The following is a 22009-nucleotide window of genomic DNA, read 5'->3' as shown; positions in this document are numbered from 1 at the left end:
ATTTGGTATCTAAATTCCACTATCAGTAGCGTGTTTTCTTTGTTAGGTACGTTAGAAAATATTAACACCCATGGATGATTGAAATCGTATGAATAAATAATACTCTCCTACCGGCTATCCATAGCTGGTGTCAACCGGTGTCAACCACTAAGTTGACAGCTTCATCCTACCTAGCATGTTAGGAAGGCACCAAATGTTCCATAGGCGTAGGAACGTTTTCGAAAGTGGGGGGGCCAGGGTCCCAGAGGTCCAAAACCTAACCTACCCCCAAAATCCGATTTCTCCTCGGATTTCGGCCACTTTGTTTTCGCAAACATGCTCAGAGGTAAAAAAAAATCGAGACAAAAAAAGAAAAAAATTGGTTGAAATTTCAGGGAGTCTCCCGTCCATAAACTCAAACTGATGGACGCGTTTCCCTGTCCTCCGCAGCCGTTGGCACCCATGCAAATTCCAGAGGCATCCAGCAACTTTTTCATTACGAGCAAGCGTGAAACGTGCAAAGCGAGTCTTTTCAATATACCTATAAAAATCAGCATGAACGGCCCAGCTAGGCTCAGCCAGGCCTATAACGTTTTTAAGAGGTTTTATATCAGCGACCACTGCAACTGGGCTGACTGACTATCACTTATCAGAGGCCGGTGTGGGACTTTTAGACGGTCTGGGTCTTCAGAGGCCAGTTTAACCCTCCACGGCCCGGTCCTATAGGTTTTCTACATACGCGCTGGCCGAGGGGGCGGGGGGCGGGTACGACCCCCTCGCCGTTTCGCCCCAGGTGGAGCTAGCGCGTCGCGGTAAAACGAGCGTGTGCGCCGTTACGAGACGCAGAGATCGATACCCGATTTTATGGTCCTAGGTCAACCGGTGACCTCTGACACCGTTCCGTGCTTCTATCCTCAGGATACTGAAATCCTTCTCCTCCACACCGCAACCCCCTCCGGGCTGGACAGGCAACTTTATCTCATGCGGGCTGCTCCCTTGGAGCGGCACCGCTGCTCCCGAGGGAGCGCACCCCGTAGCCGGGTGCAGTGAGTGCCTTGGGGCTGGGTGGCCTGTCCTCTGGACGGGCTCAGCCCCGGCGACTCACTAGGGTGCCTGCCAGACCAATGTCTCCCCCCATATCCTATCATCCTTCCGGCTCTGAAATGGTCTCATTGGACCGAAAGGGCCTAACCCAACAAAACAAACAAAAACCGGTGACCTCTGAGGTCAGGTCAAGTGCCTCAAGGCACGGTTCCGTTTTTGGTGAATAACTTCGCAAAAAATGGCCGCAGAGCCGCGATTTTGCCAGCATCGTGTTCGCCTCTCTCAGGCGCGTCGAATGATATACTTTTTGTTTGGGTGAGGTAAACTTAGGGTGTTGACCTCGGGTCACGGTCAGGTCGGCGTCCCCAGGTCACGAAATTGGTCGAAGGAGGTCATGTCGCATATCATTCGATTCAGCAGGTCTTCTTGAGTCCATAGGTGGCTTTCCCGACTCGCTAGCTCAATTTGATCGGTACCTAGTTATTGACGAAAAACTAATAAGACCCTTATAACTTCATAAATGACGTCGCGCAAGGTCAATATTGCAAAAGTGACGCATCGAACCTTGCAAGGAGTGCATGAAATCACGATTCGGTGTGCTTGAGATAGTTGGAGATCGATCGTTCCCGGCGCCAGAAAAAGTTTTCAGTTCATCCCCATTGACTTAGGTATACCTAATGGTGAGGTCACGAAAATGACATGACCTCATATGAACTTTAGGAAAAATCCGAGATATACATCATACAAGTTGAGAGACTCCTATTGGATACTAGATCCTCCAAGGTTCATTTCCCTGTGAAATCTCCTCTGGCAGTGAGGGCGTTGCGAAGATGCGACATCTGAAGACCGTGCAGAGGTTCACTTATGACCACATGGCTCAGTGACCTGATCTGACCCGAAAATGCGGTTGGTGTCAAAAGATCCCGTTTGATTCAAAGGTCAGGTATGCCAAGCTTCAGCTCTCTATCGCCGGCGTGTTCGGAGCTATCGCGAAAAAAAACCTATGGAGGGGCGGCACCCGCCCCCCCCCCCCGGCCGGCGAGGGTTAAGGCCCTCAGAGACCAGTACAGGGCCTGCAAAGGGCAGGATGAGACCTTAAGATGCCGACTTGGGCCATCAGAGGCTAATGTGGGTCCTTACAGGCCAGTATGGGCCCTCAGAGGTCAGTGTGGGACCCTAAAATGCCGGCATGGGCCGGTGTTGGACCCCAGAGGCCAGCAGAAGACCCTCAAAAACCAAGATGGGCCTCAGAGGCCAGCATCGGGTCTTCAGAATCCAGTGCAAGGCCCTCAGAGACTAATGCGTGTCCTTACAGGCCAGCATGGGCCCTTAGAGGTCAGTGTGGGGCCGTAACAGACCGGCATGGGCGGGACTTGGAACCTAGAGACCAGCGGAGGGCCCTCATAGGCCAAGGTGAGCCCTCAGAGGCCGATGCGGACCCTTGGAGACGGGCATCGGATCTCCGGAATCCAGTGCGGGGCCCTTAGAGGTCAATGTGGGACCCTAAAATACCGGCATGGGCCGGTGTTGGAACCCAGAAACCAGCAGAAGGCCCTCAAAAACCAAGATGGGCCTCAGGGGCCGGCATCAGGTCTTCAGAATCCCGTGCAAGGCCTCATAGGCTAATGTGGGTCCTTACAGGTCAGCATGGGCCCTTAGAGGTCAGTGTGGGGCCCTAAAAGACCGGCATGGGCCGGCGTTGGACCCCTCAGGCCAAGGTGGACCCTCAGAGGCCGATGCGGACCCTTAGAGGCCGGCATCGGGTCTTCAGAATTCAGTGCGGGGCCCTCAAAGGCACCTAAAGGCTAGTCTTGGGACCCCAGAGACAGAAATGAGGCCACCAGAGGCCGGTGTGAGGCCCTCAGACGCCGGCTGGGCCCTTGAGGCCGGTTTAGGGGCCCTCAAATGAGGTCAATGTGGGTTCTCAGCGGTCAATGTGGGCGCTTGACCGCCACTGAAGGGCCCTCCGAGATCAGTGTAGGACCCTCAAAGACTGGTTTGGGAGCTGTTAATAGCTAGCGTGGGATTCTTGAGTCTCGTGACAATCGAATAAGGGCCAGAGCCCCATACGCCCATGGGAGCCCATTGGTTGTTTGGGGGGCCAAATGATATGACGGCCCCCTGATTAGCCTTTGGAGGGGGGAAGGGCATGGCCCTGATCCCCCTCTGCGACCGCCACTGCACTGAAAGTGGAAGGGGGAGGGACAGAAACAGACATTGCTGGCCCCCAGCCTGTTTGAACCGAGGCTGAGGCACGGTCACCCTGGCCCCCAGCTAGTACGCCTTTGACGAACTATGCCGACCCCAAGCAGATAAGGTCAAGCGTTGGTCGTTTGTATACGCATTCTCCTGCACCGTGCTAGTATTGTCTTAGTATTGCCTATACCTTTTTAGTGCTCGCTGTCCCGCGCCTCGTATTCAACAAAATGCTGTCACCAGGACTCACAGTCTTGTCTCTGATATGGTTTCCTTCATTGAGTGAAGGAAATTGCGGTCAATAACGCTGTAAAAACAAAAAGGAATCCTCATTAAAGGGCAAGCTGAATAGTTATCAAGTTACCAGGTGGTAGGTTAGGTACAGACAGACACTTAAGTCAGCAAAAAGTGGGGGGGGGCCAGTTAACATTGCTGGCCCCCCCACCTCCGAAAGTGGGGGGGCCATGGCCCCCCCGGCCCCCCCTGTTCCTACGCCTATGAAATGTTCGAATGGGCCGTGGGCGCTAAATTCGAAATCAGTTCCAAAAACCCTACGCTAAACAAGAAATATGCACTGATCCCTACACACGCGTGCCACAATTCGATTCCGGCCTGACATGGTCTCGAGAAACAGGTCACAGTCCACCAGGAGACCATTTACCCTCGCCAGTCGGCCATTTTGCTTCCTTCGACGGCACAAGGGGGAGGGAAGGGTTGGGTTGGTACGACCCCCGTGTTTGGCTCCTGATCATTCGAGCTAGAGCTTCGCGGGAAAAAAACGAGCGTGTTGCTCGTTACGAGACGAGGATGTCGATGATACCCAATTTTAACCCGTGCCCCGCTGGGGGGGGGGGGGGGCAGAAACTGCCTCTCCCGTTTTTCGCCAACAACTTCTAAAAGCGTCACACCAGCGACGTCAAACTTTCAGTACCTTGTCATACATCAATTTAACACGTTCCCTGAAAATTTGAGCGAAATCCGTCGGAAGTTTTTGAGAAAATGACGTTTAAATGACGTCATGTCATTGTCACGCCATTTTCGCCTCAAAACGGCAAAACTTCAAACGCCACTAACATCTTCATTTCTAAAGGAAACAAGACGTAACAAAAAGGTTAACGTGATTCTACTTTGTCTATCAAATGGCTAACTCGGTTGTTTGAAAATCCTGGATTTTGGCCCATTTTTTCTTCAGAAACTGAGTTTTTGGGAAAATAATGATAAAATCCAAATTTTGAGTGTATAAAAAAGGAATATATATATATATATATATATATATATATATATATATATATATATATATATATATATATATATATATATATATATATATATATATATATATAACCCAAGGTCAGGTCAAATCATGTCTGGTCGCGGAGCCGAGTACGATCGCCGAGCCGCCGTGCTCCAGGCGCTGCGCGCAGGGAGGAGCCCGGCGGAGATCAGCGAGTTCCTGCGTGTCCCACGGAGCACGGTGTACCGCATTGCCAAGCGTGTGCGGGCGCAGGAGGGCGGTGGAGATGGCGAGGATGAAGGAGAGGTGACTCCCGAGCGTAAAAAGCGTAAATCAGGGCCTGGGAAGAAGAGAACGCCGGCGTTTCTGCAGCAACTCCAGGCTCTGATCGAGGAGGAAGTCACGAGAGGAAGTCTCTCAGGATCAAGGAAGTCTCGTGACTTCCTTGATCCTGCCCTGGATCAAGGAAGTCACGAGAGGAGCTGGATATGTCTTCCAGCAAGACTCAGCACCCGCACACGCAGCAAAGAAGACGCAGGAGTGGTGCCGGCAGAACATGCACCTGACGTGGACCAAGGAGTTCTGGCCCCCCAACTCTCCGGACCTCAACCCCCTGGACTACTTTGTCTGGGGCGAAGTTGAGAGGGTCTCCAACAAGAGCCCCCACCCCTCCAGGGAGGCTCTGAAGCGGACCATCGAGGAGACGATGGCGGCCATGGGCCGAGCTGTCGTGAAGCGCGCGTGCGGCAGGTTCAGGAGCCGGCTGGAGAGGATGGTGGCGGCAGAGGGAGGGTTTATCGAGTGAGAATGCTCTACAACGATGCCAGTGTCACGAAATAAATATATTTCTGACTGATTGTTTTTTGGTTAACCGGCAAACTGCATTTGAATTGATAAACACAATGTGTCTCAATTTGTCCATCCCACCCTGTATATATATATATATATCAGAGAAGTGGTCTATGTGCACCTAGGTAGGGGAAGGTGGGGTAAGACGGCCCAGCGGGGCAAGACGGACCACCAGCCCTCCCGGCTGAACCGCTGCTGGTATCTAGGTACTGCTTTATGCACTCACTATGTTTGTCTTCCTTCGTAACAATGGCCACCTTGAGCTCATGCTGCTAGGATGCATAGCTTTTGAGTTATTGGGAAAAATGTTGTTTTTCGTCAAACCGATCTAATATAAGAGGTCTACGGGTGATTCAATTACGGCGCCTTTCTTGCATGATTAGTTTCTATTTTGCACTTAACCCTCGCACGACCAGGCCATTTCTCATAACACGAACGACCAGGGGGGGGGGGGGTTGTTACGACCCCCCCCCTGGCGTTTCGAAACGGAAGGTCGTAGAGCTTAGCGGAAAAAACCAACGGATTGCTCTCAACGAGATCTCGCGATTGGTGGTATATTTTTTGGTCCTAGGTCAACATTTGACCTACTTTTGACCGGTCAAAGGTCAAATTTTCGGAAAAATAGACTTTTTTCAACTTTCGGCGGCGATGGCGGCAAAACGGTGGGAGATATCGACTTGAAACCTTCACTATCGTGTTCCTTGATCAATTCTCTATCGTTTGGTATGTATTTCGTTTCCCTAGCTCTAAAAATGGCGCGTTGGGAGCGCCGGAAGTCGGCAAGGTCACAGTCGGCGGCAGAAATTCGAAAAATCAAAATTTAAATTTTTGAAATCTGATTGTATTTTTTGATTTGGGAGGTCCATTTGCTCCCTATAGAAGCTAATATTGCTGCATATTCCCATTGAGGTGACAAGAATTAGCAAAATAGTGGTTCGGGCGCTTTTCAAAAATAGTACCGGACGCTGTTCCTCTTGTGACGTCATAGCTCCGTGACCTGACCTGACCCGGTCAAATTTCTTATACCATATGATAGCCAATACTTGCCCCAACATGCATGGGAAGTTTCATCACGATCCATCAACCGATGTCCGTACCACCGGCAGGAAACCTCGGGCGTTGGCACTCAGTTTGTGAAAATCCGGCCGGAGGCTGTACCTCTTATGACGTCATAACTCCGTGACCTGACATGACCCGATCAATTTTTTTTCGGCAAAAGATGCGCAAAGGTTGCCCCATAAGGTATTGAAAATTTCAGCCCGCTACGACAAGCCGTTTAGCGTGCACTTCGAAAAAACCTCAGGGGGGGGGGTTGATACAACCCCCCCCCCCCCCTAGGCGTTCTAGGGTTAACTGTGAAGAACAAAGTTATAAACTTATTTATAGTCACACTTTAGCAAAGGCAAGGTTTTGCAATGTTGGGCTATTTGACATATACGTCATGGTAATGACAGAATTTAGATTTGGGGCAAGACGGACCACTGTGGTCCATCTTACCCTTTGGTGGTCCATTGTACCTTGCATATGGAAAGTTCTTTTCCAAAACATTGACACAAGTTTAAGTAAGCTAATTTTTCAGGAAGGAGTCTTTGTTGCATGTGAGCCATGCATGCAAGTGCTCAGTTAGCATGCATTCATGCCAAACGACAATCAACACACATGTTCCCAGCTTTTAGCTGCACTTCCATCACACATGAGTAAAGAATAAAGGCTCATTTTGTTATTTTACCATTCTGGTTACTTTTTCTTACAAGAGTACAGAGCAGAAGTGTAACACACATGAACGGATAGCAGGCACTGCTGGGTGGTCCGTCTTACCCCACGTTTTTTCTTGTCTGAGTTTTTGACATGTCCCTCTTTAACCCTCGCCGGCCGAGGGGGGGGGGGGCGGGTGCCGCCCCCCCCATAGGGTTTTTTCGCGATAGCTCCGAACACGCTGGCGATAGAGAGCTGAAACTTGGCATACCTGACCTTTGATCCAAGCCGCATCTTTTGACACCAACCGCATTTTTGGGTCAGGTCAGGTCACTGACCTATGACGTCATAAGTGAACCTCTGCACGGTCTTCAGATGTCACAACTTCGCAACGCCCTCACTGCCAGAGGAGATGTCACAGGGAAATGAAACTTGCAGGATCTAGTATCCATTATGAGTCTCACAACTTGTATATCTCGGATTTTTCCTAAAGGTCATATGAGGTCAGGTCATTTTCGTGACCTCACCATTATAAGTCAATGGGGAAAAATTCAAACTGCTATTCTGGCGCCGGGAACGATCTCCAACTATCTCAAGCACACAGAATCGTGATTTGATGCACTCCTTGCAAGGTTAGATGCGTCACTTTTGCAATGTTGACCTTGCGTGACGTCATTTATGACGTCATCAAGGTCATATTAGTTTTTCGTCAATAACTCTTGATCAAATTGAGCTAGCGAGTCGGGAAAGCCACCAATGGAGTCAGGAAGACCTGCCGAATCGAATGATATGCGACATGACCCCTTTCGACCAACTTCGTGACCTTAGGGTGCTGACCTGACCTTGACCTGAGGTCAACACCCCAAGTTGACCTGACCCGAACAAAAAGTATATCATTCGACGCGCCTGAGCGAGGCGAACACGATGCCGCCAAAATCGCGGCTCTGCGGCCATTTTTTGCGAAGTTATTCACCAAAAACTGAACTGTACCTTGGGGCACTTGACCTGACCTCAGAGGTCACCGGTTGACCTAGGACCTTAAAATCGGGTACCAATCTCTGCGTCTCGTAACGGCGCACACGCTCGTTTTTTCCGCGACGCGCTAGCTCCACCAGGGGCGAAACGGCGAGGGGGGGTCGTACCCGCCCCCCCCCCTCGGCCGGCGCGTATGTAGAAAACCAATAGGTCCGGCGAGGGTTAAGAGCATCCACCACCTAGATGTCTTTAATTTGAAATTTAGTCTTTACACATATCAACAGAGGAAGGATCGAGCATTCCGAAGACTATAAATAATATGAATTACGAGAGCAGTGTAGCAAGATATGCGGCCTCAAACCTTAGCTGGTCCGTCTTACCCCACCTTCCCCTACATACCAATTTTTAGAAGAATCGGTTCAAAAATGTGGGAGTTAGTTAGGTAGGTAACTAGGTACTTAAAATTGTATGACGTCACGACATGCATTTTTTTGAAAAAAAAATGTTTTTTTCATTCTAGACCTCTTGCGGAAACAAAAATAGCACCATTCGATTCCCCGTGAAAAACTGCATCAGATAGACACCTTTTTAGGTCTTAACAACCAACTTCAAAATTTGACATCACTTGACCTGACCTTCACCTAACCTCGACCTGAAATTCATCCAGATGTGGTCCATATCACTTATTGAGTGTGCCTATTGAATTCTATAAATAAAATGACCCATAAAACATGTGTCGCACATGCTCTTTCTATATTTCGTTTTTGGTGGCCTGACGTGACCTTGACCTTGACCTTTGCATGATATTGTATGCAACGAATATTGTCTTAGTAGCCTAAGAACACGTTTTGGCAATCAGTCTCACTCCGTTCTTCGGCAACTACGGTGCAAGGCTTGCATTGCACCGGCACTGTAGAAACTTGCATTTTGTACCCTTACCCTGACCTTGACCTGACCTCTGACCTACTTAAGCAATAAAAAACTGGCTCTTAAGATCCGCCTTGTTGAGAGCTTTCGATTGCCGTTTTCCCTGTCTTTCTACGACCATCGGCTCGGAAGTTAGACAGGGGGGGGCAGAATCTGCCCCTCCCCCTCTCCAGCAGGGCGCGTACATGGCTGAATAGCAACAGCCCAGCGGGGCGCGGGTTAACCCTCGCCCTGGCAGGGGGGGGGGTCGATGCGACCCCCCCCCCCTAAGGTTTTTCGAAGATAGCGTAAAAACGGCGGCGCGCAGCGCCGCCAAATTTGGCACAGCCTATGGGGCAACCTTTTTACATATGACCTGAAAATTTCAGGTCCGGGTGACCTTGGGTCAGGTCACCAGGTTAGAAAAACCGGTACAAGGTCATGGTCAAATTTCAATTTTCTTTTTGCACCTGTCCAACTCACAGTTTTTGACTGATTTCCTTCAAACTTTCAGGATGTGCTAAGTTCACCGAGTTGTATTACATATAGTTCGGGTTTTTCGAGGTCATTGACCTGAGGTCAGTTAGAGGTCATTACGTCGTAATGTTAAGCCTATGGGAAAATATAAATTCGGAAAATACTGGAGATATCCGCTTCGTTCTATCACTTTTGTGCTTTGAAACCGTAGTACTTAACAGCAGGTCACTTGGTGCTTCTTTGTTTGGTGTACTTATCCATGGGTCAGGTCAAATGAGGTCAACTGAGGTCAAATGACGTTTTTGCCAATAACTTGGCACATAATGACGCTAGAGCTTCAAAAATGGTATCATTGTGTTGCTGGTGATCAGCCGAATCGAATGATATGCGATATGATGCAATTTGGTTAACTTGAACTTAATTTATTAATTTGAATTTACTTAAAATTTAAGAAAAAACTTTAAGTACACTTAAACAAGCTAAAAAGTATATCATTCGACGCGCCTTGACGTGCTGAGTTCACTGGTGCTTTTCTTTTTACTCTAACTTAGTTAGATAAAAAGTTATAAGCGAAAAACTTTTGGCCTGTTTTTAGCGAAATTTTTACATTTATACCCCCCAAAACCCCCCTAAATATTGACCTAGAGCAACCAAATTTGCACAGGGGCGAGAACTCCAGGGGGCCCACCTACCTACCAATTTTGGTGTTTCTAGGTGCCATAGGAGCCAATCGCGAGGGGGGGGTCGCATGGACCCCCCCCCCCCTGCCAGGCCGTGTTATGAAAAATGCCCTGCCAGGGCGAGGGTTAAGGTCCTAGGTCATCGGTTGACCTTCCAGGTCAAGTCAATGACCCAAAAGTCGGGAAAATCGGGACGCGTTGGATCGTCGTAATTCGTATGAAGTTTGGCTGCCATGGGGGTGTTCGGGGTGCTGGTCACGAATATCGTGTTAGTTTTGATCACAGATGATGTCTTTAAGCATTTAGGCCAGGTCGGGTCAGGTCAGGTCAGGTCAGCCAGTGACGGGTATTCGTAGTACGTGTCAACCGCCTCTGATAGCTTCGTAACATGTTAGGAAGGCGCCAAAAACTACTTTGTAAATGTTCAAATGGTTGCTAAATTCGAATTCAGCTCCAAAAACTAACCTAGAAATATGGAAAACTTGAAAAAGTGAGCCGAGGTCATCAAAGATCAGTGACCTGACCTGACCTTCAGGTGACCTTGACAACTACCCTAATGCATCGGGGCAACATCACATCACATGTTTGAACGCTTGAAACCACGAAAAGACTGCAAACGCGCGGCTAAAGCGAGCCGACATATGCCGAATCGCGATTCCGGCCAAACATGGTCTCGAAAAGTAGGTCGTAGATCAAAGGTCATTTATTGGGCCAGGGTCATCAACTTTTTTGAGTAGATGTAAAATTGATCCACTCGAGGGTACTGAAAGTTTCGTCGCGATCAGACTCATGCATGTTACGCGAGTTATTCGCGAAAAACTGAGGGAAGGCCGTTCGACCTCCTCCCCATACGGGCGACGCGAGGGTTAAATTTAGCAGGTGCATACCACGCCCAGTGCTATGCTCCGTCGACATGAAAGGGCTTGTACCGTTCTGATCATATTTCAGCTATTATAGCTTCTACGCAACAAAATATGCATGATGCAATACAAAATGCCCAACTCAACCCTGTCGTCACCCCCTCACCCCCCCCCCGGCACCCTCACTGCAGAGTGTGCTATCATCCTCTCCCCTTCCTCTGTCCTCTGTGGCCGATCTCGTGACCGCCGTCGGTGCACGTGCACATGAACTCATGTCGACCGTGACAGTGCGGATGTCGACGCGCCGACCCTTCCTGGTCAGGGCGGCAAGCATCCCTGCACGTGCTGTCCTCGCTCGCCACATCCTGACAAAAATGGGTATCAACAGGGTGAAGAAATTCACGGGGAATTACCTTGTTCTTTGAAAATGTTCGTCGAAATCACATATGGAAAAAGAGAGGGTGGAGAGGGAGAGAGAAAGAGAGAAAGAGAGAAAGCGAGGAGAGAAAGGAGAGAAAGAAATAGAGAGAAGAGAGAGAGAAATGGAGAGAGAGTGAGAGAGAGAGAGAGGGGGAGAGAGAGAGAGAGAGAGAGAGAGAGAGAGAGAGAGAGAGAGAGAGAGAGAGAGAGAGAGAGAGAGAGAGAGAGAGAGAGAGAGAGAGAGCATCAGGAGCGGAGCTTGAAGTGCCGAAGGATCCTCAGCGGAAGCGACAGCGAGAGCAGGCAACGGAAACTTTTTGAATGAGCAAAAGAATGTTAGGACGACAAAACACGTGAGGCAACATACATACATTAAACAGTCTGAGATGTCTGTAATGTGGTGCAACATTATTTGTTACCCATGATACGGGCTTGTAGGTAAAGCGATGGATTATGGAAGGAGTCGGAATTGGAGCCGTAGTCAAGGTCACCCAAAAATAGCGACATTCGTCAACCCAGCAACAGAGTAATAGTCGTGAAGCTTTTGCTGGTGAATCGTGGATCTATTGCTATTTGCTGGTAAACAGACACTCACCGTTCCCGATTATTCTACTACTGGTATGAATAAAAAAATAGCCCATGCTAATCCTACACTCTTGATGACTTATTCTAACCCTGTTTCAGTGCGAGTTTAGTTCAAAATTTGGATATCGGAGTATGTAAAAATACTTGAATGAACCTTTAATCCATTCCAAAGGTAAATGAGAAACATTACTTATCTATATGTTACAGACCGTATGAAAACCCAGTCCGTTTGCAAACGGCCTGGCCCAGTCAGGCCGTTTGAAAACGGCCTGAAAAAGCCGGCGGTTTGCAAACCGCCTGAAATATCAGGCCGTATGAAAACGGCCTAGGCAGTTTGAAACGGCCTAGACAGTTTGAAAACGGCCTAGTCAGTTTTCAAACGGTCTGGCGAAGTACAACAGCCTCTGAAGATTGAACTTAATGGATCCAGGTTGGTCGATGATCAGGTTGCATACATGTGAATGCTTGCGCATTCCATGCCGAATGACTCGTCTACATACATAGGTACGTCGAACATTTTCTTACTGTGCTGATGCTCGGCCCGGCCGTTTTTCGACAATAATACTAATTATACTCGTACAAGTTCACGGTCCGCCTGTGTACGGCCATCCAGTTGATGGAGCCTGGTGAAGCCACTACTGGTGAGGTCTGGTAAAACGTATCACTACAAGACTCACCGATTATTTTGCGGCATAAAACGCCGGAGCGCGCAATGGACATCAGAGTTCACATAAGTGGCGCGGGAACCGGGGGGGGGGGGGCTAGCGGGGGCTGAGCCCCTCCAACTTTTCGGCTGGGGGGGGGGGCTCGTAATGTATTTGAGCCCCCCCCCCCCCTCCCCCAGCTGGAGGAGTCGAAATCGGAAATCTACCAGCATAATTTCATAGATTCATACATAGGCGCGGGAACCGGGGGAGGGGGCAGTGGGGGAAGCTTGCTCCCACAGCTCTGGGGCCGTGGGGGCGGTGCCCCACAACTTTTCATGAGGTCAGGAACCGTTGGGGCAGCTTGTCCTCCCCAAATTTGGGGTTGTGGGTCACAAAGGAAGAAAGCATGTAAGTGAAACATCCACCTCTTTCACTGGCTCGGCAACTCATTTGGCAGATTTAAACCTTTATTCCAGGTTGCCAAAACGGTAGTTTCTTCACTCAGCTGAGACGGAATACCTGACTTTTTTGCAAATATTATCGTTTTTTTTTTTGTTGAAAAGGCCAAGGCCTGAAAATAAAAGTATAAGTAACAAAAATAAGTGGCCTAAAACCGGTGAGAAAACTAGATTTGTGGGTACCCTAGGTTGATCTCTATTATGGTTCAGCCCCCTCCCCCCCCCCAGTCTGGAAGAAGTTCCCGCGCCACTGGTTCACGTAAGAGTCGTCACCGCGCCCGGTCGACCGCCTGCGACTGGCCGGTGGCGTACGCCGGCAATGCTTGACCATTGCGGTGGAAGGCGAAACTTTGAAGTCCGGGAGAAGCCCGGGTCGACCGGACGCTATACGGGCCGGGTCTCAGTTCTGCTAATCTCTTCCTGACCAGCAGGGCTGCGGAGTCGGAGTCGGAGTCGGAGTCGGAGTCGGTCGGAGTCGACAGTTGTGACCGGAGTCGGAGTCGGAGTCGGAGTCACCGAAAATCTGTCGACTCCGCAGCCCTGCTAGGTCTGCGGAGTCGGAGTCGGGAGTTGGAGTCGGTCGGAGTCGACAATTCTGCCCGGAGTCGGAGTCGGTGTCGGAGCTGGTTTTTGAAAGCCGGAGTCGGAGTCGGAGTCGGAGTCGCCGAAAATCCATCGACTCCGCAGCCCTGCAGTGACTGCAGGCCCGCACTCGTCATCGGGAAAATCAGGGAGAATTTTCCGGAACTAGCGAGAATCATCGCGGATCACGAACGGTATCGCGATAACGAGACATGCTGAAGATAGGCGCTCAACAATAATTTTCCGACGGAGAATATCCGAGTGACAATATTTTTCCGGATGCCGAATGCACCTCAGGATTTCATGGTGCCATGTAATGTCATGAAACGGTCGTGCTTCAACAAACTCAACATTGTCCAGCTGTAACTTTATGCAGACCAGATTGTTTTCAAAATGCCTAGACCGTTTGCAAACGGCCTGGTGTCTGGGAAGTTGTCATACGGCCTAGACGGTTTGCAAACGGCCTGAAATTTCAGGCGGTTTGCATGCAGCCTGGAATTTCAGCCCGTATTCAAACGGCCTGACTTTTCCGTCCGTTTGCATACTGACTGGGCTGTCCAGGCCGTTTGCAAACGGCCTGAATCGGGCCAGGCCGTTTGCAAACGGACTGAGTTTTCATACGGCCTGTAACATATACATAAACTACGTGGCTTTAGTTCGAATTTGCTTAGATCAATATGGGCTTAATATTGACGGAGCTCATTCAAGGCCCGGGTGGGTTTGGACATGCTCCTACGTCTAGCTATACATATATAGTTACTTACGGGCTATGGCAACTATGATTCTAAATATGGGAACTGGGGTCAATTGTAACACGAGTTTCGAAAAAAAAACGGAATATTTGTGATAGTTCCTACCTTCTTCTATCTACATAACAAATTTCAGATCGATATCTCGTTTTTGGCCAAGTTATAGCGAAAAAAAACTGTTCAAAAATGATGACGTCAAATTTTTAAACTCAATGTTTATCAATTCTAGACCCCGTAGGCCAAAACAAAGACCACCATTGGACTCCCCGTGACAAGCTGCATCGAATCGATACCCATTTTATGCAAAAATATCAACTTTGAAATTTGACCTAATTTGACCTGACCTTGACCTGACCTTCACCAAGATGTGACCTAAACTGACCCCAAAGGCTGCCTGACCCACATAATCGCATGTGTCATGTAAAATGGACCATAAACATGTATTACACGACACTTTCATATTGTGACCCCTCAGTGACCTGACCTCTGTGACCTGACCTGGTATCAGTGACCTCAGATAGCGAAGTATGTGTTTGACGAACAATGTACCATCGATAGTTTTCAATAACTTACCAATAACTCGATTTCACAACACATTTCTTGAAATGCCTGTGAATGGTGAAAATCCGACCTTTGACCTGACCTGTGACGTCATCGGTTTGACCTAGGTAAATGAAATTTGATCACAAGGTAGTTCCTTGGTGGGGCTATCGAACGACGCTTGAATTTTGAAAATCGGCCGGTAAATTTCCGAGATCTTAGAGGGTCGAAACGCCCCCCCCCCCCCCCCCACGGGTGGTATAGGGTCCGCCGGTAGCCCTACGGGGCGCGGGTTAATGTTGCGCCTGCATTGTTAGGTGCAATCTCACAAAGTATCGTAGGTGCTTTCATATTCACGGCATTCGGTAACATGCATAATACTAGCGGCGTCAGCAAATGAATATCTGAATTTCACAAACGATTAGAAACGTCAACACGCGATGAACTGAAATACATGCAAACTGAACTAAAAAGCATGCTGAAACAGAAAATGAAACTGAGAAACAAAACTGAAATACATGCGAAAGAAAACATGTTTCAATATACGAATTTAACCAAATAATGTTATTTGATTTGCTCTGTTTTGGATGGCTGGATTTTTATCTGCATGTGAGCATTGTGCAATGTGCAATGCACACTGCTGCACTACTTCTCCGCCAATGGCAGCAGGACGCGTTATCAGGGAGGCGGGAAGGGGAGGGTAAGGACGCGGGAGACTGGCCCACGGTATATAAGGTGCAGCCGAACGACCGTACAGCATTATTTGTAAACGTTCGGGGAGGGGGGGTTATTAGTTCGGCAGTTCTTTGTTTTGTTTTTGCTCGGCCAGAAGATCGATTGCAAGCCAGCATTCTGACATGGACAGTAAGTAAACTTTCCTGACATTTGGTCTATTGTCTGTTTGTTCTGCTGTCTCTCTAGTCTATAACGAACTTTAATTAAATTCGCGTCTCGCAATTTGGGGCGACATAACTTTTCCCTGCAATATCCCTGTTAGGCACTCTGTTTCATATCTAAAACGCCACATCTAAGCCACGTTTGTATTGAGACTGCATGTATACATAGTGTTTATCCACAATTTAAGATTAAAACAGTTTAAATACTGTCAGACCGGTCTGGTTCTGGATTGCTACCTTATCGATACCATCGATGCTACACCAGATTTCTTGCCCTCTGTTTTCAATAAAAAGGCGCTGAACAAGTTAATCGATGCAATTGGCCGCCAGCAATGCTTTTTCTTCATTTTTTACTTTTGTTTTCGTGCTCTTGAATCATCAAGATCAATCATGGGATTGAAGTAAATAGATGGATTCGACGTGCTACTTATGTAGATTAAAGTCAATCAGACTTTGACGTTTTGCTGGCCTTAACAGCATCTCATCCTTTCTCTTGTAAGTTTCGGAAAATGATCAGATCGAAATCACTTTCAATCAGCGTCCGTCATCTTTTCATGCTATACAATATGCATTCATACCTATGAGTTTACATTGACCAGAAATACATTCTAAAAAAAAGTTCAATATTTCATGGCGCACCGAGCAACGATCAACTGCCATACCGAGCAATCGTTTATGTTTCTTTCTTCTTCTTTTTTTTTGGCAGAAGTCTAGCTGAACTGTGGACGGGGGCGGCCACCGACCATCACGGCTGCCTGAAGTCCGGCACCAGCGGCATGTTCTGCCGCTCGGGAGGCGCCAGCAGAGGCAGCGCAGTGCTGACGTCATCGGAGGACCGAGGACCAGCATCGCGCCGCCATGGCTGACGGCCGACCTCAGCCCACAACACCAGGGCGCAGGGAGGGGGGGAGGAGTGGGGTCAGCGTGTTCGACCGCTTTTGACTTTTGTGAAGAAATTGTAGGTATGTGTTGGCCTTTTGACTTCAAGAAAAAAAATTGCGGCTTTCGTTTGATTTCGTTTGCTTGTCCAATAAAGACTCAAAAATGCATTTTGTTTTATGGATGATTAATAATGTGGCGATGCGACACACAACACAAAAGATACACGTCTTTTAGGAATTGTGATTTCCAACCATTTAATATGATTGTTTAGTTGTTAACACACGTTCAGAACGGACATGATGTCTTCCAATATCCACAGACATTGCATGAGAGGCGGACGTTATAGGTATGTACATACAAGAGAACAGGCGGAGAGTACACAAAAGGTTCATCGGCTCTTAGCTATGACATACCTAAGATGATAGGGTTATGTTTGTCATGCACAATAGCGTTGCTGCACGGGGCTTGTCATCTTTCAGTTTCATGATTTGTACATCAGCATTCACTAGGTTTCGCAGCCAAAGATATGAAAAAACAATGTTATTTAAAATTGTTCGCTGCCTCTGTAAGACGTTAGGCATTGGAAGACTTACCACGTCGCTAGCAGAAGAAACCGCGGAGTAACAGGAGAAATTAAAAGCGTCCTCCCGGTGACCCAGCACGGCTTGGATGTGCGGCGTGCCTAGATGTGCTGCGGAACAGTCTACCTCTCAGGCGGAATCACTGTCGCCGCCGGCAGTAGCTGTCGCTCCCAAAACGTCAGGCTGATCCCGAGATTCTCACACACGGGCAAGGGTATGTGTTATTGTGTTAGCCTCACAGGACAAAGGTCCCCCCACCAGTGCCAGCGGGACCTCATAGGTCACAAATCACACGAAAGCATCATTGAGCTCACAGGTCTCCTTCCCTCCTCATGTAGCAGTGCTGACCTCTCAGGTCACAGCCCACAGGTCTCGTTGCAGCAACCGCTGCTAAAGAGTGAACCTGTGGTGACCTCTCGCTGACCCCAAGATCTCACAGACACAGAGTGGTGCCATTCGATCGATTATCGGATGGGAGGCTCGCAATGACCCGCGCCTGCCAGATGGCCGCAGTTTGACCGGTTGAAATGGCTGGTTTTCCCGTCCGTTAGTGGTCGGTAAAACCGCCAACGGTGACGGCCGAAAACGTCCAGAACTTGCATGGAGAAAATCTGGTCAGCTCACAGAGAATTCCCCAATGCTCAAAATATTTACACAGTGCAAAAGAAATTTGCATTGCTCACAGAACTTCAGCACAACTGATCGTGGATATGGCAAATCAGAGAAAGGCTCTGGCTGTCTTAGCATTGATAGTAATTGCAGGACACCGACTGACTATCTGCAATCGCAACCATTTTTCGTATCCTCACAACCAGTTTCTGTTATTATCCATTACCTATTTAGGTCAATAAAACGAGTCGCTTGTCTTCTCGTAAATAGAATCACAAACCCACAACCGCATCCGTGAGTCGGCGGTCGGCAGTCCGCCTTTCAACCCACATGACCCACGAACATGCGCGCATCTGCCATCCCCAGCCCTCTCAGGCCTGGAGTTTGTTGACAATCTGTCCTTGTTGGCCGTATCACTAATCAGGACCTGCCTCTGCACTGGCTTTGATCGCTGATTGTTAGAGATGAAAATTTAGCAGCCAATACCGAAATGGACATATTGCAAACGGCATTCGATAAGAATCCAGGAGAAAATAAGTAGATGAAATATGTTTGCATTTAATAACATGACCAAGGCCCACATGTTAACAATTGATTAGGTTGCAGTGTATACCTACTAGATTTGGATAAATGTGTCAAAAAGACCCACGCTAATATGCAATTCAAGCTTGAAGGCATTGGTACCACAAATGTAATGGAACGGCGAAGACATGTGTGAAACCAAATCCTCCTAATCCCTTCATATTCTCCCCCGGTTTTCACCTCCACGGACCGGCGCCGTCGGTGTCTGTGTGACTGTGTTCCGGGGCGGGGTTCGGACCGCATGCGCATCTCGTCGAGAGCGACTCGGCCGCGGCGGCAGACACCAGAGCCGGCGGCGGAGTCGGGTGGGGCAGCACGTGACACGGACGGGCGCGGCCCGGGCGGGTCACGTGGGCAGGACGCGAGGAAGAGATGAAGGGGAGAGATATGAGAAGTGTGAGCTAGTCGGGAAGTGAGGAACGATGAACTATGAAGTGCAGGTTAGAATAAGTAAAGTGATATTCCGAGGACTTTGAGAGAGCAGCAGAGTGAAACTAACGATGCTCGCTGAGGAAGATCCCAATTTTTGTAACTGTGCTATCTCGTTGTCTCTCACGTTCAGCTGGTTTTGAGCGCTTTATGGTTTAAATGTTGGCCTGAAGAATTCAGAGGCATCACGCGAACAGCCAGCGACTGAATTATGACATGGATCGGTCTCCTGACCGTCATAGGAACTCTGCTCTGGTGTATGAGACTGTCGTCTGCCACGGAAGCTCCAGGTAAGTTGTAGTTAAACGGACGATAAGGGTAGTTATTTTCAGACATCAGTAAACCACTTGTCAGCATGCTTATCTGGCAGCCCGAAATTCCGACAGACGCGGCTGTTTCCTGCTAATGATTTGAAAGATATGTGCGACCGTCTCGATCTCGGAAGATGTGCTTGTTACATCTCATTCTCGTCAGGTTCACTTGTCTAGAGAACGGGTGTTTGACGTAGGCTGCCATGGAAAAATTAATTGGTCAAGTGACCATATCCGTATCACTGAATGCCTCAGTATCACCAATATATTACCAGACTATAATAGCCTTAGCCCTCGCCGGACCTATTGGTTTTCTACATACGCGCCGACCGAGGGGGGGCGGGGCGGGTACGACCCCCCTCGCCATTTCGCCCCTGGTGGAGCTAGCGCGTCGCGGAAAAAACGAGCGTGTGCGCCGTTACGAGACGCAGAGATTGATACCCAATTTTAAGGTCCCAGGTCAACCGATAACCTCTGAGGTCAGGTCAAGTGCCCCAAGGTACGGTTCCGTTTTTGGTGAATAACTTCACAAAAAAACGGCCGCAGAGCCGCGATTTTGGCAGCATCGTGTTTGCCTTGCTCAGGCGCGTCGATTGCTATACTTAATGTTTAGGTCAGGTCAACTTAGGGTGTTGACCTCAGGTCACGGTCAGGTCAGCGCCCCCAGGTCACGAAATTGGTCGAAGTAGGTCATATTGCATATCATTCGATTCGGCAGGTCTTCCTAAGTCCATTGGTGGCACTGGCTTTCCCGACTCGCTAGCTCAATTTGATCGGAAGATATTGACGAAAAACTAATATGACCCTAATGACGTCATAAATGACGTCACGCTAGGTCAACATTGCAAAATTGACGCATGTAACCTTGCAAGGAGTGCATGAAATCACGATTCTGTGTACTTGAGATAGCTGGAGATCGTTCCAGGCGCCAGGATAGCAGTTTTCATTTTTCCCCATTGACTTATAATGGTGAGGTCACGAAAATGACCTGACCTCATATGACCTTAAGGAAAAATCCGAGATATACAAGACATGAGACACGTAATGGATACTAGATCCTGCAAGTTTCATTTCCCCTATGAAAGCTCCTCTGGCAGTGAGGGCGTTGCGAAGTTGCGACATCTGAAGACCGTGTAGAGGTTCACTTATGACGTCATTGGTCAGTGACCTGACCAGACCCGATAATGCGGTTGGTGTCAAAAGATCCGGCTTGAACCAAAGGTCAGGTATGCCAAATTTCAGCTTTCTATCGCCAGCGTGTTCGGAGCTATCACGAAAAAAAACCTATGGGGGGCGGCATCCCCCCCAGACGGCGAGGGTTAACCTCCTGATGTTTTTGCAAATAATTGAAGAAATAACTGCGTTTTTCGACATCATTCCTAAGCTTCTTACATTAGATCAGTGCGATAAAAACTACATTTTTCACAATAGATCAAAATCCTTGCGACCTAGCTCAATGAGCCTAAGGTGGTCATTAGTGAGAATGCGAAGGAAAGCAACAGTAGTTACAGCATAGTGCAGAACCTAGCAGCAGTGGTTCAGCCGGGAAGGCTGGTGGTCCGCTTTAAACCAATACCGCCTTACCGCACCTTCCACTACACATTTACTTTCGATCGAACGCCATTTGGTCACCATAATACGCTAGAATTGTCGCATTATTGTGGCTTAATTACCTGTTTTACAAATCAAATTCTTTACTTGCAGGAAGCCGTTTTGGTCCTTATTCAACCCACTGAATGCCTGTGATCGTCCATCCTTCCCTGCATATCAGCGTGATGAAAGAGCCACAGATAGGACGGGACACGGGACGGGACACGGGGACACGGGACACGGGGACACGGGACAGACCACCGCTCTCATATGCGCGCGCACACTGACACCAATCACCTGGGACCGACCCTCCACGGAGCCCGCTCGTGTCGGCCAGAGATAAGATTAACGGTGGCGGAGATAGGCGTCCCGCTGTGGGAGCAGGTACCCAGCGGTGGGAGCATAGCGTGGCACGGTGCAGTCCCCCTCTCCCCATAGACAGCCGGCTCCTGGTATAGCCAACGGTGTGTCTCGGGCTTACATAATCCAGTGCTGCACTGAGTCGGAGCGACAGGGACGAAGAGCTGGTCTGTTCAGTCGAGGACATATGGGGCCATGTGATGCTGAGAGAGAAAAGTTCAAAGGCGAGTGTGGCACAGTGCTCCACTAAAGCACAGGGATCTCACGGAATAGAGAATGTGCGCTTAGAAGCGCTGGGAATCCATATTTCAAGACACAATGAAGGGACGCTAAAATACAAAGCTGCAAATTGATGGCAAAGTGGTTTTCGTTAGAATTTCTTTCATAAAGCAGTATTATTCTTAGTTTTGTGGATAGAGCTTCTGCAAATGCAAAAGAAAAGCTATTCACCGTTCAACGCACAGCAGTTCCACAGTATCGTTTCGAGATGTCGATGATGGACTCGGGCGCAGTTTATAGCCACCGGCGTGCTGCGGGCCCCCGGAGACCCAGAGGGCCCCGGGGGCCCCGACCAGCAGATTGAACCAGCCAACCAATCAAACTGGCGGCGAGCCGCTGGTTTCTTGGTAACAACCTACCCAGCAGGGCCGCGAGCTCGCCCGTGACGGTACCAAGAGTCTCCCACGTCCAGTCTGCTGAAATATTTACCGTAAGGCCGCCTGCCCGTCCAACCCTATCACGGTGAATCACGGAGAATGAAATAGGTTCAGAAGTAGTAAACTAAAACTCACGAGCATCATCAGTGGCTCTAGCACGTCTGACACGTCGCGCTTTATAACTCTACCTGTCGGCATGTTCGTAGTAGTTTCCTGTGCCCTATTTCGGAGTAGCTG

The 22009-nt window shown here is 48.9% G+C and overlaps 1 protein-coding gene and 1 long non-coding RNA gene across 2 annotated transcripts in view; both read left to right on the top strand.

Moving 5' to 3' along the window:
• Nucleotides 1-15571: 15571 nt before the first annotated feature.
• On the top strand, nt 15572-16819 carry LOC122363702. The gene is made up of 2 exons (XR_006253412.1): nt 15572-15740; nt 16479-16819. It is a non-coding gene; the product is annotated as an uncharacterized LOC122363702 (long non-coding RNA).
• A 1892-nt stretch (nt 16820-18711) lies between these two features.
• LOC122363700 (protein sidekick-2-like) overlaps nt 18712-22009 on the top strand; it is a 42479-nt gene continuing 39181 nt past the window's right edge. The window contains exon 1 of the mRNA XM_043333242.1: nt 18712-19145. Within this exon, the coding sequence (XP_043189177.1) occupies nt 19067-19145 (79 nt within the window). The 5' untranslated portion in view covers nt 18712-19066. The remainder of the gene's footprint in view (nt 19146-22009) is intronic.

Source organism: Amphibalanus amphitrite, unplaced genomic scaffold, assembly GCF_019059575.1.
Source record: "Amphibalanus amphitrite isolate SeventyFive unplaced genomic scaffold, NRLGWU_Aamphi_draft 000635F_arrow, whole genome shotgun sequence".
In the NCBI taxonomy this organism is placed as follows: domain Eukaryota; kingdom Metazoa; phylum Arthropoda; class Thecostraca; order Balanomorpha; family Balanidae; genus Amphibalanus; species Amphibalanus amphitrite.
This window is presented reverse-complemented; position numbering and strand designations above follow the sequence as displayed.